General features: G+C 46.2%; 2 protein-coding genes across 2 annotated transcripts in view; one reads left to right on the forward strand and one right to left on the reverse strand.

The window, feature by feature from the left end:
- The window catches only part of LOC106609308 (protein O-mannosyl-transferase TMTC1), a 91432-nt gene that overhangs the window by 32986 nt on the left and 42626 nt on the right, over window positions 1-15820 (forward strand). The gene's annotated exons all lie outside the window — the stretch shown is intronic.
- LOC106609310 (E3 ubiquitin-protein ligase TRIM21) lies at window positions 59-3508 on the reverse strand. Its single transcript, XM_014207979.3, is given in 3 exon segments — window positions 59-1579; window positions 1582-2471; window positions 3073-3508. Coding segments are annotated over 3 exon segments (1905 nt in total). The 5' UTR covers window positions 3338-3508; the 3' UTR covers window positions 59-829.

The following is a 15820-nucleotide window of genomic DNA, read 5'->3' on the forward strand; positions in this document are numbered from 1 at the left end:
GTGTCCATGCCTCCACTGTCTTTTGCCAATGCAATTTTGAACAAAGACATGAAATATGTGTCGTGAACATCTTTATTAGCAGTAAAGATAGATTGTTTTGGCCCAGCAAACATTTTCAAGGCAACACATTTATATTTCAGTCATTGACATCAATTCTTGCTAAACACTGTTACAGATCACTGACAGTGTAATAGAGGGACAAAGAGGTAGAGAGGGTTTGAGAGCGTGTTATTTGATTGTAAGATTGCAAGAATATACATGAAAAGTTAAATAATGAACTTTTTCATGTGACTTGACTTAATGTAGGCTACTGATTTGTATGATTTGTTACGAAAAATAGCTCCCTTTCCAACAATGCATCTCTGTCACGACTATCAGGTAGCGGAAAGGGTCAGAGTCAAAGGCAGGAGACGGAGGTCCCAAAAACAAAGATGTTTATCAACACCTTCAGGTGGGAAGATGCAGAGGTAAGCTGAGTGAGCCTACACACCCGACAGGAGCACAGCTCCAAAACAATAAAGCGCACGGGGCGCAACCCGGCAACAATAAACAAACGGCTCCACAAAAACGGGCGGCGTGAAATACGAAAACCCTTTCAACAGACGCAAAACAATCCCGCACGAATACCTGAACAAAAACGACAAACTAAATACCCCCACACTAATTACAAACAAGGAACAGGTGCAGACCTAGACAGACAAAACCAAACGACACAGAAACATAGATCGGTGGCAGCTAGTAGGCCGGCGACGACGACCGCCGAGCGCCGCCCGACTGAGGAGGGGCGCCACCTTCTGTGGATACTGTGACAATCTCATAGACTTGTTAATCATTCTGTGTGATTGACAGGAGTGATGATTAGAGGGGCAGAGTTTTTACCATCATCATTCAAACAGGGGCTCAAGAATGGATAGAGTTTCTCAGTGAAGGTGCAGCCAGTGAAAGAGTAGATATGAGACCTGGCCTCCACATTATAAAAGGAGACCTGACCCTCCTCATAATCAACAAACACCCCCAGCTTCTGGAGCTTCTCTCTCAGGGAAAGGGGGACAGCAGGGCCAGCTAGAGCCTTGTACTCTCCATTCCTCAGCCACACAGTCCAGTATCCATTCTTAGGGGTCAGTGTTATCACCCCCTTCCTGTTGACAGACTCTCTGGCCACTCCTAAAGTCCACTTAGTCTTTCCCTTAACCATCACCTCATAGTAAAATCTACCTAAAGAGAAGCCCTCCTTACCAAGGACACAGGCAGATCTAGCAAACCTCTTTGTGTTGCCAGGAAGATTATTGATTGTGTCTTCATACCTCAGTTGTTTCCCATCCTCAGACACGATGACAGAGGGATGTGCTGTATCAGGGTCCAGAGTCACATCCACTGCATACTGCTGTATCCTCTTCAGTTTGACTTCAGGCAGCTTCTCCATCTGTTTATTCAGTGTCTCCTCCAGTTGAGACACAGCTCTCATCACAGTCCCCACACACAGATGACTATTAACACTGATCTCAGACCAGTCATTGATGGGTAGGGGGGTGCACAGGGATGGGAAACTCTGGAGGAGGTGGAGGTGGTCCTCAGTGTGTGTGAGAGCTGCTCCAGCTCAGTGCTTCTCCTCTTTAGCTCAGTGATTTCCTGCTCCAGCTCTTTAATGAGCCCTTCAGCCTGCGTCTCTGTTGCTTTCTGCTTCTCCTCAATCACCTCAATGAGCTCAGCCTGGCTTCTCTCAATGGAGCGCACCAGAGCAGTGAAGACCTGTACACTGTCTGATATCTCTCTCTCTGCCTCTCTCTTGCTGAGATCTACTGAGTGTTTGATCTCCTGAACCTTCTGCAGTCTCTCCTGGATCATCTGCTGCACTTCTGCCTTGGTCTTCCCCAACTGAGCCTTCCTCTCTCCATACTCTTCCTCTAGCGGGACAGTGTCATGAGTCATGTGGTCTGTTTTCAAGCAGAAGACACAAAGACATGTCTGGTCCCTCCTACAGAACAACTCTAGAGGTCTGCCGTGCTTCTTACACATCCTGTCTTCCAGGTTCTCCACAGGGTCGATCAGCTCGTGTCTCTTTAAGGCTGCGACTCTCTGATGAGGCTCCAGATGAGTCTCACAGTAAGAGGTCTGACACACCAGGCAGGACTTCAGGGCCTTGAGCTTTGTCCCAATGCAGATGTCACAAGGGACTTCTTGGGCTTTGGCTTGGTGTTGGTCTGGGCTTCTGGTAGCTTTAGCTTGAACTGACTTCCTGAACTCAGCAGCCATCTCAGAAATGAAAGTGTTGATGCGAAGCTCGGGCATCCTGTAGAATTTCTCCTTGCACATTGGACACTGGCACAGGTCATTGCTATCCCAGTACTGTCTGATACAGGCCTTGCAGAAGTTGTGTCCACATGGAGTGGTGACCGGCTCAGTGAACACATCCAGACAGATAGAGCACAGGAACTGCTCTTCAGACAGGAGACTGCTGGAGGTGGCCATATCTAGACAGAGACCAGAGGTGAAACAATAAAGCATTTCCTGGTATCTGTCAGCTCTCGATAGTTTCAGTTTTAAAGTTGTCAACATGGCCTTATGGGATGATAATAACCCAGCGTAATACATGGTTTAAACATAGAAATGAGTAGTTTTACATAAGAGAGTTTAAAGAAGCATTCTGCAGAAGATACAGCCATATTTGGACTTATAAATGAATATATGTACCCATTGATTCTTGAAGAATGTAACTTATAAATGCCTCATGAGCTTAGTTCAACTGTTGTACTCCATCAGAACCCAAAATATAAGCTTGTTTTACTCCAATGTTTGTAGACAAAATAAATGTAAACAAGTAACGTATAGCCTCAAAATATGGTTAAAATTATATTTTTTTTATATCATGGATGGTCATTCCTTGCATCCATTGCTCTGTCTATGGGTTTGAGAATGGTTACATTTCTCCAGCCACATCCCTCAGTGGTGGGGAGCACACATTGTTATTTTTTAAACTGCTGATTGCTTCTTTAACATACTGGAGATGAAGAATAGAATAACGTTAAAACACAGAGTTGAGGTTCACTTGTCCAGGTTAATATCTCTACTCACTTGTATGAGTGCCGTCTGTTCTTTCTATTTGTGATATCAAATCAAGCCTGGAGACTGTGAAGTTGTTTAACAGAGATTTCTGACGAGGTTGAGAGAGTTTGCTCCCATACACAACATACAATATCTCTCTCCACTTTAGTTTCAGTTCAGCATAGTGACGTTGAAATGCTCCTCCCCACACTATTTTGCAGTGAGGTTTTCTCTTCCTGTAACAGCTCTTGTTGATGTTAGAAGTAGACCAAGGCGCAGCGTGGTAAGTGGTCATGATTAGTTCATTCAAGAAACACTAAAACAAAAATAACTACAGCAACAAAGCGAACAGTTCTATCAGGCACCGACACTAAACAGAAAACAAGATCCCACAAACTCAGGTGGAAAACAGGCTGCCTAAGTATGGGAACCACACTGGCCCAAAAACAAAGAAACAGAAAACATAGAATTTCCCACCTGTGTCACACCCTGATCTAACCAAACATAGAGAATAACAAGGATCTCTAAGGTCAGAGCGTGACACTTCCTGGAACAGAGTTAACCCTTTACATGGCTGAACTCTCTCTCAAGTGCTCTTAGACCCTTTGACAATAGAACAATCATAAGGACTGCTTGAAATCTACTGCAATAGAACTTTACATGTATTCATTAGAATTGTTCAGCCATAAAATATGTAGTGATAACAAACATTCTTGATACATTTATTTTACCATCACAAGTCAACCAAGACGGAGTAACATGAAGAAGACAGTTTAAACAGGGATGTTCTCATCATTTTCACCGGTCTAGATAGCAAGTGATGTGACCATCTAAATGGTTTTTGTGTCTAGTTATTTTCACTGGTGTGTTTTCTGTCCGTGAAGAGCAATTAGAAATTTGAGGCGGTTAGTGCTGGTGTTAAACATACAAAACCCTTCATAAGATCCCCCGTACAGCGAAATGACATTACTGAGCTCCTTCCTTTTGAAATATTACTGTGTGATGTGTCTGTGTTTACAGCACTATAAGGTTGAAGTTCCCTTACACTGTTTTAATTGTTTCTCAACCGTCATTGCTTTGACCTCCTTAATAACTTTGTTCCACATGGAGATGAGCTGTAGACAGACTGTTATTAATGAACACATGGTATTCAGTTCCTACCTCTGCCTATTTGTTATCTGTTCCAGACATGCACCCCAACTCTCTCTACATGACTAACTGACATTCATTCAGTGGAAAGGATCTCCTCTTCCTCTTTTCCATTCACCACAGAAGATCTGTTATCATAACAGTATATACACAGTGATGCATCATCCACTTAAGATTTGGAGTGTATATGCCCCATTGTCTTTAGCCCATGGAATTTCGAACATAGAAATATATAGACATAATAATAATAATAATATTAATAATCAAAGTCATCCAACTTTTAATACTGTTTTTATTCAGGTTAATTTCCTTTGATTAGTTTTCCTTTTCAGTAAATACAAATAAATGATTGTAAGGTTCAGACAAATCGCAGTCAAAATGTTTTATTTGATTGTAAGATTTCAGAGGACAGTAGTTGAAATACTAATCATTTGTAATGTCACTTGATTAAACATACATGTATATTTATGTTTAATATATTTATGATCTGTTATAGTTTCCCGTTCCAGCAAGACATAAGTCTTGTTAATCAGTCTGTGTGATTGACAGCTGAGATGATCAGAGGGGCAGAGTTTTTACCACCATAATCACATTTCAAATCAAATTTAATTTGTCACGTGCGCCGACTACAACAGGTGTAGACTTTGCCGTGAAATGCTGACTTTACAATCCCTTAACCAACAATGCAGTTCAAGAAATAGAATTAAGAAAATATTTACTAAATAATCAAAAGTAAAAAATAAAATAAAAAGTAGCACAATAAAATAACAATAATGAGGCTATATATACAGGGGGTACCGGTACCGAGTCAGTCATATGTACATGTAGGTAGGGGTAAAGTGACTATGCATAGGTAATAAACAGAGAGTAGCAGCAGTGTTAAAAACAAAGGGAGGGGTCAGTCAATGCAAATATCTCTCTTGCTGAAATCTGAGTGTTTGATTTCCTAAACATTCTGCAGTTGCTCCTGGATCAACTGTTGCACTTCTGTTTCGGTCTTCCCCAATTGGTCCTTCCTCTCTCCACACTCTTCCTCTAGAGGGACAGTGTCATGACACTTGTGGTCTGTGCAGAACCGACACACACACATTTGTCAGTCCTACAGAACAGCTCTAGAGGACTGTCGTGCTTCTTACACACCCTGTCTTCTAGGTTCTCCACAGGGTTGATCAGCTTGTGTCTCTTTAAGGCTGAGACTCTGAGGCTCCAGGTGAGTCTCACAGTAAGAGGTCTGGCAGGACTTCAGGGCCTCTTCCCAGTGCAGATGTCACAGGACACTTCCCAGGTTTGGCAGAGGACTCATTTTTACCTCTGATCGTTATCTTAAAATGTTCTACAACCTCTCAACGTTGTGTTGACACGAAGCTCAGGTCTTCTGTAGAATTTCTCCTTACACAATGGACACTGGCTCAGGTAAGTGGTATCCCAATATCCGCTGATACAGGCCTTGCGGAAGTTGTGTCCACATGAAGTGGTGACCGGCTCAGTGAACACATGTAGACAGACCGAACAGGAACTGCTCTTCAGACAGGCGACTGCTGGAGGCGGCCGTATCTAGACAGAGACCAGAGGTGAAACCATAAAGTATTTACTGGAGTCAGTACCCTATGGTACTGCTTTTCATGGTTTCCAGTTGAGATGTTTTATTCTGATGGGATCACATATGGGACCAATCTTGATAAGTCATTTCTTTACATGCCATATAAATGGGTCATTTTTACCAAAGAGAATTTAACCCAGATACTGTAGCTACTCTAAATTTAAGAAAACAAGAGAATACATAAAACGATCTCTCTACTCACCTGTTTGTGGCTATTTTCTTTGTTCCTTCTGTCTGTATTATTAAAAGTTGATCAAGTTTAGCGTTTGAAGAGATTTCTGAAGAGATCGAGATGGTATGCTCCCGTGCATAATATACTGTGTGTCTCAGTTTCACGGAGTAAAATTATGTCTCCATTAAAATTTCTGCCTCACACAATATTGCTATGCACTTTGGAACAGTAATGGGGGATGGAGTTAACCCTTCATATGTATGAACAGTAAGGGGGATGGAGTTAACCCTTCATATGGATGAACAGTAAGGGGGATGGAGTTAACCCTTCATATGGATGAACAGTAATGGGGGATGGAGTTAACCCTTCATATGGATGAACAGTAAGGGGGATGGAGTTAACCCTTCATATGGATGAACAGTAAGGGGGATGGAGTTAACCCTTCATATGGATGAACAGTAAGGGGGATGGAGTTAACCCTTCATATGGATGAACAGTAAGGGGGATGGAGTTAACCCTTCATATGGATGAACAGTAAGGGGGATGGAGTTAACCCTTCATATGGATGAACAGTAAGGGGGATGGAGTTAACCCTTCATATGGATGAACAGTAAGGGGGATGGAGTTAACCCTTCATATGGATGAACAGTAAGGGGGATGGCGTTAACCCTTCATATGGATGAACTCTCAAGTGTCCTTCGAAACTTCAGAGACAAAAGTTAACAAACGTTAAATTATAAGAATAGCTTGACATTTGTTAAAAAATGACATACTTTTTTGTAAGATAGAGATGATTTTTCTCTAGTGGTCAACTTTAAAGTTTTCCTTCATCAGGTGCATTACCAGTACTTCCTGTACGATATTGCTGTAGCCTTTTTTTACTGCACCGTGAGGCTTAATGGGGTTTTACTGTTTCTGTTGAGCACAATGTTGAAGTGTTATTAGATTTTCTGAAAGGGGTTCGGAGAAATCTGCAATATGATATACTTTATGCATTAGATCTGTCTATGAATTGTCATGAGGTTATTAGTTTGTTGTGCATTGTAAAAATGTCCCCCTATCTCTTTTTGTATTCCCTCCCCTTCACTGTAAACGAAGTGAGTGTCTGTGTGTGGGTGACTGAATGAAAAGTGGATGGATAGGGACTGGTGGTGCCTGCTGAGTGATGGAGCTGCCATCTCTCTGTTACTCTATGGATATTAGATGACTGGGCTGTCACTCTGCCTGCACAGCTGCTCACACAACAACACACCTGGACAGACAGGCAGAGACCCCGTTCTCATCAAATCTTAATGACCTGGGGAGTGAGTGTGATTATGCCTTTTGAGACAATGTCCTGTGACTCAGCACAATTGACTGTATCACACCCAGAGGGAAAGAGAGAGGGCGAGAGATTTGTTTTCGTAGCTCAGCGGAGCAGCTGCTCAATGTATCTTCTGGACGTTCCTAATTAGCAACTAGGGAGCCTATGTGTACATACCTCTCAAAGATTTATGAGTAGGTCTCTCTCCCTCTACCCTCCCTCCTTATCTTGCTCTTCCTCTCTGCTCTTCCTTTCCATCTCCTTTCTTAGAGGCGTACTTAAGCAATAAGGCCCGAGGAGGTGTGATATATGGCCAATATACCACGGCTAAGTGCTGCTCTTATGCACGACGCAACGCGGAGAGCCTGGACACAGCCCTTAACCGTGGTATATTGGCCATATATCACAAACCCCCGAGGTGCCTTATTGCTATTATAAACTGGTTACCAACGTAATTAGAGCAGTAAAAATAAATGTTTTGTCATATAACACGGTTGTCAGCCAATCAGCATTCAGGGCTCGAACCACCCAGTTTATAATGTGGTTTAACCACTCTGTGGAGCCGAGATGTTTATTACTTCAGTGGTGACCATAATACTATAACACACACACCTTTCAGTGTAACCAAACCAGACCCTGAGTGGCTTAGAGTTCTCTGGGCGGTGAGGTTTCATTTGTCATTGATTAGAGTTGATGGTTCACTCTGGCAGATAATTCAATTCTCGTTTGGCCTCTTGTTTTAGAGAAAGCCTGGGCCAAGTCAAATAAAGCCAGTAGGCTAATTTCAAAAACGATGAGGCCAAACAGAATTGACTTACACACTGGGTCGGCCTCGTTATTGACTGATTAGATCAGAGTGTGTGGTCTTACAGTAATGACTTTTCTCCTGGTGTAGACATGCAGTAAACCACTAACTCCACCTCAACACACCCTCACTTTGCTGATCTCAGATTTGACTTGTAGTCCTGCAGACTCAGCCTCAAGTTCAGTGCTCAAACGTTTTTCTCTGCTGCACAACCACACAATGTACAGTAAGTTCAGTTATTGAGAGTGTGTGTGTGTTATTCAGTTTGTGCAATACAGGAGTGTTTGCATATATCTGATTTTGTAATGGTTTATCACAGCCTCTGTACCTCTACCTTTGGCTGATCTACAGTGCCTTCAGAAAGTATTCACACCCCTTGACTTTTTCCTAATTATGTTATGTTACAGCCTGAATTTAAAATGTATTAATTGAGATTTTGTGTCACTGGCTTACGCACAATATCCCATAAATTCAAAGTGGAATTATGTTTTTAGAAATGTTTACTAATTAATACAAAATGAAAAGCTGAAATGTCTTGAGTCAATAAGTATTTAACCCTTTGTTATGACAAGCCTAAATAAGATCAGGAGTGAAAATGTGTTTTCAAAATCACATAATAAGTTGCATGGACTCACTGTGTGCAGTAATAGTGTTTTAACATTATTTTTGAATGACTACCTCATCTCTGTACCCCACACATGCAATTATCTGTAAGGTCCCTCAGTCGAGCAGTGAATTTGAAACACAGATTCAACCACAAAGACCAGAGAGGTTCTTCCAATGCCTCGGAAAGAATGGCACCTATTGGTAGATGGGTAAAAAAATAGACATTGAATGTACCTTTGAGAATGGTGAAGTTATGAATTACACTTTGGATGGTGTATCAATAAACTCAGTTACTACTAAGATACAGGTGTCCTTCCTAACTCAGTTGCCAGACAGGAAGGAAACCGCTCAGGGATTTCACCATGAGGCCAATGGTGACTTTAAAACAGTTACGTCGTTTATTGGCTGTGATAGGAGAAAGCCTGAGATGGATCAACAACATTTTAGTTACTCCACAATACTAATCTAAATGACAGAGTGAAAAGATGGAAGTCTGTACAGAATAAAAATATTTAAAAAAGTGCATCCTGTTTGCAATAAGGTACTAAAGTAAAACTTCCCAAAATGTTGCAAAGAAATGTCCTGAATACAAAGTGTTATGTTTGGGGCAAATCCACTCTTCATATTTTCAAGCATGGTGGTGGCTGCAGCATGTTATGTTTTTCTTCTTCTTCACCTTTATTTAACCAGCTAGGCTAGTTGAGAACATGTTCTCATTTGAAACTGCGACCTGGCCAAGATAAAGCAAAGCAGTTCGACACATACAACAACACAGAGTTACACATGGAATAAACAAACATACAATCAATACTACAGTAGAAAAGTCTATATACAGCATGTGCAAATAAGGGAGGTAAGGCAATAAATAGGCCATGGTGGCGAAGTAATTATAATATAGCAATTAAACACTGGAATGGTAGAATGTGCAGAAGATGAATGTGCAAGTAGAGATACTGGGGTGCATAGGAGCAAGATAAATAAATACAGTACGGGGATGAGGTAGTTGGATGGGCTATGTACACGTGCAGTGATCTGTGAGCTGCTCTGACAGCTGTTGCTTAAAGCTAGTGAGGGAGATATGAGTCTCCAGCTTCAGAGATTTTTGCAGTTCGTTCCAGTCATTGGCAGCAGAGAACTGGAAGGTAAGACAACCAAAGGAGGAATTGGCTTTGGGGGTGACTAGTGAAATATACCTGTTGGAGCGCGTGCTACGGGTTGGTGCTGCTGTGGTGACCAGTGAACTGAGATAAGGCGGGGCTTTACCTAGCAGAGACGTGTAGATGACCTGGAGCCAGTGGGTTTGGCGACGAGTATGAAGCGAGGGCCAGCCAAAGAGAGTGTACAGGTCGCAGTGGTGGGTAGTTGTCACGTCCTGACCAGCAGATGGAGCTGTTGTTGTAGTTTTGGGGTCAGGACGTGGCAGTCTTGTGTTCTGTGTTGGTCTTGTGACTCCTGATCAGGAACAGCTGGGGATCGTTGTTCCTGATTGGGAGTCATATATGTAGGAGTATGTTTGTCACTTGGTTTTGTGGGTAGTTGATTTTGCACTGCTGTATGTAAGTACTTAGCCTGTAAAACTGTCGGTCTGTCGTTCTCTTTTGTTTATTGTTTTTCCCGTGTTCACGTTTATTTAATAAATTATCATGATGAACACGCAACCTGCTGCACCTTGGTCCATTTCCACAGAAGACAGCCGTTACAGAACTACCCACCACCAAAGGACCAAGCAGCAGAAGAGGAGGAAGCCACAGGAGAAGGAAATGGAAGAATGGACCTGGCAGGACGAAAGAAAATTCTGGGCGGACAAGTTAAGGGAGCTAAGGGAACCCGAGAGGCAGCCCCAAGATTTTTTTTGGGGGGGGCACACGGGTAGTTTGGCCAGGCTAGGGAAGAGCCGTAAGCCAGCTACCCGTGACTACAGGGAGGTGCGTACGAGGTGGAGGGCGTCATGTTACGCTGAGGTGCGCACCATCTCGCCTATACGGACGCACAGCCCAGTGCGCCCAGTACCAGCGCCCCGCAGGTGCCAGGGCAAGGGGAGCATCGAGCTGGAAGGGGTGATGCCAACCCTGCACTCAAGACCGCCAGTGCGCCCTTTCGGTCCGGTGTTTCCCGCTAGACACACTAGCATGGAGGTGCGTGTCTCCAGGCTGGTACGTCCAATACCTGCCCCACGCATCAGGAGTCAACAGTCGTCATCAGAGCTGCCCGCCAGTCAACAGTCACCAGAGCTGCCCGCCAGTCAACAGTCGTCGGAGCTGCCCGCCAGTCAACAGTCGTCGGAGCTGCCCGCCAGTCAACAGTCGTCGGAGCTGCCCGCCAGTCAACAGTCGTCGGAGCTGCCCGCCAGTCAACAGTCGTCGGAGCTGCCCGCCAGTCAACAGTCGTCGGAGCTGCCCGCCAGTCAACAGTCGCCGGAGTGGCCGGACTGCGCTGAACTGCCGGAGTGGTCGGACTGCGCTGAACTGCCGGAGTGGTCGGACTGCGCTGAACTGCCGGAGTGGCCGGACTGCGCTGAACTGCCGGAGTGGCCGGACTGCCCTGAACTGCCGGAGTGGCCGGACTGCCCTGAACTGCCGGAGTGGCCGGACTGCCCTGAACTGCCGGAGTGGCCGGACTGCCCTGAACTGCCGGAGTGGCCGGACTGCCCTGTTCTGCCGGAGTGGCCGGACTGTCCTGTTCTGCCGGAGTGGCCGGACTGCCCTGTTCTGCCGGAGTGGCCGGACTGCCCTGTTCTGCCGGAGTGGCCGGACTGCCCTGTTCTGCCAGAGTGGCCGGACTGCCCTGTTCTGCCAGAGTGGCCGGACTGCCCTGTTCTGCCAGAGTGGCCGGACTGCCCTGTTCTGCCAGAGTGGCCGGACTGCCCTGTTCTGCCAGAGTGGCCGGACTGCCCTGTTCTGCCAGAGTGGCCGGACTGCCCTGTTCTGCCAGAGTGGCCGGACTGCCCTGTTCTGCCAGAGTGGCCGGACTGCCCTGTTCTGCCAGAGTGGCCGGACTGCCCTGTTCTGCCAGAGGTGCCCGGCCTGTCAGGATCAGCCCGAGGGGTCCTCCTGCCCTTCGGTCCAGCCCGAGTGGTCCTCCTGCCCTCCGGTCCAGCCCGAGTGGTCCTCCTGCCCTCCGGTCCAGCCCGAGTGGCCCACATGCCTTCCGGTCCAGCCCGAGTGGCCCGCATGCCTTCCGGCCCAGCCCGAGTGGCCCGCATGCCTTCCGGCCCAGCCCGAGTGGCCCGCATGCCTTCCGGCCCAGCCCGAGTGGCCCGCATGCCTTCCGGCCCAGCCCGAGTGGCCCGCATGCCTTCCGGCCCAGCCCGAGGGGCCCGCATGCCTTCCGGCCCAGCCCGAGGGGCCCGCATGCCTTCCGGCCCAGCCCGAGGGGCCCGCATGCCTTCCGGCCCAGCCCGAGGGGCCCGCATGCCTTCCGGCCCAGCCCGAGGGGCCCTCCTGCTCCCCGGCCCAGCCCGAGGGGCCCTCCTGCTCCCCGGCCCGGCCCGAGGGGCCCTCCTGCCCCCCGGCCCGGCCCGAGGGGCCCTCCTGCCCCCCGGCCCGGCCCGAGGGGCCCTCCTGTCCTCCGGCCCGGCTCGAGGGGTCCGTCTGCCTGGCGCAGCTATCGGCTCCACCGAAGTGGGCGACGCCGAGGGTGGAGCAGGGTCCACGTCCTGCACCGGAGCCACCTCCAGGATAGGTGGGTTGGGGAGGGAGGGTGTAGCACAGTGCCGTCGTTGACGGCAGCCACCCTCCCTTCCCTCCCTTATTGTTTAGGGGTTATTGTTTATGGGTTTTGTTGGGGATTTTGTTTGTTGGTGTTTTTTCGTTGTTAGGTGCATTCCGGGGTCTGCACCTTGAGGGGGGGGTACTGTCACGTCCTGACCAGCAGATGGAGCTGTTGTTGTAGTTTTGGGGTCAGGACGTGGCAGTCTTGTGTTCTGTGTTGGTCTTGTGACTCCTGATCAGGAACAGCTGGGGATCGTTGTTCCTGATTGGGAGTCATATATGTAGGAGTATGTTTGTCACTTGGTTTTGTGGGTAGTTGATTTTGCACTGCTGTATGTAAGTACTTAGCCTGTAAAACTGTCGGTCTGTCGTTCTCTTTTGTTTATTGTTTTTCCCGTGTTCACGTTTATTTAATAAATTATCATGATGAACACGCAACCTGCTGCACCTTGGTCCATTTCCACAGAAGACAGCCGTTACAGTAGTATATGGGGCTTTGGTGACAAAACGGATGGCACTGTGATAGACTGCATCCAATTTGTTGAGTAGAGTGTTGGAAGCTATTTTGTAAATGACATCGCCGAAGTCGAGGATCAGTAGGATGGTCAGTTTTACGAGGGTATGTTTGGCAGCATGAGTGAAGGATGCTTTGTTGTGAAATAGGAAGCCGATTCTAGATTTCATTTTGAATTGGAGATGTTTAATGTGAGTCTGGAAGGAGAGTTTACAGTCTAACCAGACACCTGGGTATTTGTAGTTGTCCACATATTCTAAGTCAGAACCGTCCAGAGTAGTGATGCTGGACGGGCGGGCAGGTGCGGGCAGTGATCGGTTGAAGAGCATGCATTTAGTTTTACTAGCATTTAAGAGCTGTTGGAGGCCACGGAAGGATAGTTGTATGGCATTGAAGCTCGTCTGGAGGTCAGTTAACAAGGTGTCCAAAGAAGGGCCGGAGGTATACAGAATGGTGTCGTCTGCGTAGAGGTGGATCAAAGAATCACCAGCAGCAAGAGCGACATCATTGATGTATACAGAGAAGAGAGTCGGCCCGAGAATTGAACCCTGTTGCACCCCCATAGAGACTGCCAGAGGTCTGGACAACAGGCCCTCCGATTTGACACACTGAACTCTATCAGAGAAGTAGTTGGTGAACCAGGCGAGGCAATCATTTGAGAAACCAAGGCTGTTGAGTCTGCCAATAAGAATGTTGTGATTGACAGAGTCGAAGGCCTTAGCCAGGTCGATGAATACGGCTGCACAATAATGTCTCTTATCGATATCGGTTATGATATTGTTTAGGATCTTGAGCGTGGCTGAGGTGCACCCATGACCAGCTCTGAAACCAGGTTGCATAGCGGAGAAGGTACTGTGGGATTCGAAATGGTCGGTAATCTGTTTGATAACTTGGCTTTCGAAGACCTTAGTAAGGCAGGGTAGAATAGATATAGGTCTGTAGAAGTTTGGGTCTAGTGTCTCCCCCTTTGAAGAGGGGAATGACCGCCGCAGCTTTCTAATCTTTGGGAATCTCAGATGATACGAAAAAGAGGTTGAACAGGCTAGTAATAGGAGTTGCAACAATTTCGGCAGATCATTTTAGAAAGAGAGGGTCCAGATTTTCTAGCCCGGTTGATTTGTAGGCGTCCAGATTTTGCAGCTCTTTCAGAACATCAGCTGACTGGATTTGGGTGAAGGAGAAGTGGGGGAGGCTTGGGCGAGTTGCTGTGGGGGGTGGAGGGCTGTTGATCGGGGTAGGGGTAGCCAGGTGGAAAGCATGGCCAGCCGTAGAAAAATGCTTATTGAAATTCTCAATTATAGTGGATTTATCGCTGGTGATAGTGTTTCCTAGCCTCAGTGCAGTGGGCAGCTGGGAGGAGGTGCTCTTATTCTCCATGGACTTTACAGTGTCCCAGAACGATTTTGATTTTGTGCTACAGGATGCAAATTTCTGTTTGAAAAAGCTAGCCTTTGCTTTCCTAACTGCCTGTGTGTATTTGTTCCTAACTTCCCTGAAAAGTTGCATATCACGGGGGCTGTTCGATACTAATGTTTTTGTGCTGGTTAAGGGCAGTCAGGTCTGGAGAGAACCAAGGGCTATATCTGTTCCTGGTTCTGAATGGGGCATGCTTATTTAAGATGGTGAGGAAGGCACTTTTAAAGAATAACCAGGCATCCTCTACTGACGGGATGGGGTCAATATCCTTCCAGGAAACCCGGGCCAGGTCGATTAGAAAGGCCTGCTCGCTGAAGTGTTTTATGGAGCGTTTGACAGTGATGAGGGGAGGTCGTTTGACCGTAGACCATTACAGATGCAGGCAATGAGGCAGTGATCGCTGAGATCTTGGTTGAAAACAGCAGAGGTGTATTTAGAGGGCAGGTTGGTCAGGATGATATCTATGAGGGCGCCCGTGTTTACGGATTTGGGGTTGTACCTGGTGGGTTCATTGATAATTTGTGTGAGATTGAGGGCATCAAGCTTAGATTGTAGGATGGCCGGGGTGTTAAGCATGTCACAGTTTAGGTCACCTAGCAGCACGAGCTCTGAAGATAGATGGGGGCAATCAATTCACATATGGTGTCCAGGGCACAGCTGTGGGCAGAGGGTGGTCTATAGCAAGCGGCAACGGTGAAAGACTTGTTTCTGGAAAGATGGATTTTTAAAAGTAGAAGTTTGAATTGTATGCTTGTCATTGGCAAGGACTAGGGAGTTTAAAAAAAAACTAAGCACAGGCTAAATCCTAGAGGAAAACCTGGTTCAGTCTGCTTTTCAACTGACACCGCGAGACCAATTCACCTTTTAGTAGGACAATAACCTAAAATACAAGGGCAAATATACACTGGAGTTGCTTACCAAGACGACATTTAATGTTTCTGAGGGGCCTAGTTACAGTTTTGACTTAAATCGTCTTGAAAATCTATGGCAAGACTTGCAAATGGCTTGAAGAATTAAAAAAGAATAATGTGCAAATATTGTACAATCCAGGTGTGCAAAGCTCTTCCGTACTTACCCAGAAAGATTCACAGCTGTAACATGTATTGACTCAGGGGTGTGAATACTTATGTAAATTCGATATTTCTGTATTTCACTTTCAATTAATTTGCCCAAAAAAAGAAACATCTATTTAATCCGTTTTGAATTCTGGCTGTAACACAACAAAATGTGTAATAAATCAAGTGGGATCAATACTTTCTGAAGGCACTGTACTGATCCTATTGGCCAGGCTTGAGGCTCTGTAGCAGACCACAATGCCTCTCTTTCATTCCTACACAGCTGATTGGCTCGTCTGTCCCAGGTGGGGTGTGTGGGTGTAGTGGGACGGTTAGGGTTGAAGCGTATATGAAGTTCCCATGCACAACTGTCGACTGGTACGAATGGTGTGTGCTCGGAAAGCTGAGCACCCTTGTTTTTGTGTGTGTAGTGAGTTGGGTGTACAGT

Source organism: Salmo salar, chromosome 07 (genome assembly GCF_965601325.2).
Source record: "Salmo salar chromosome 07, fSalSal1, whole genome shotgun sequence".
In the NCBI taxonomy this organism is placed as follows: domain Eukaryota; kingdom Metazoa; phylum Chordata; class Actinopteri; order Salmoniformes; family Salmonidae; genus Salmo; species Salmo salar.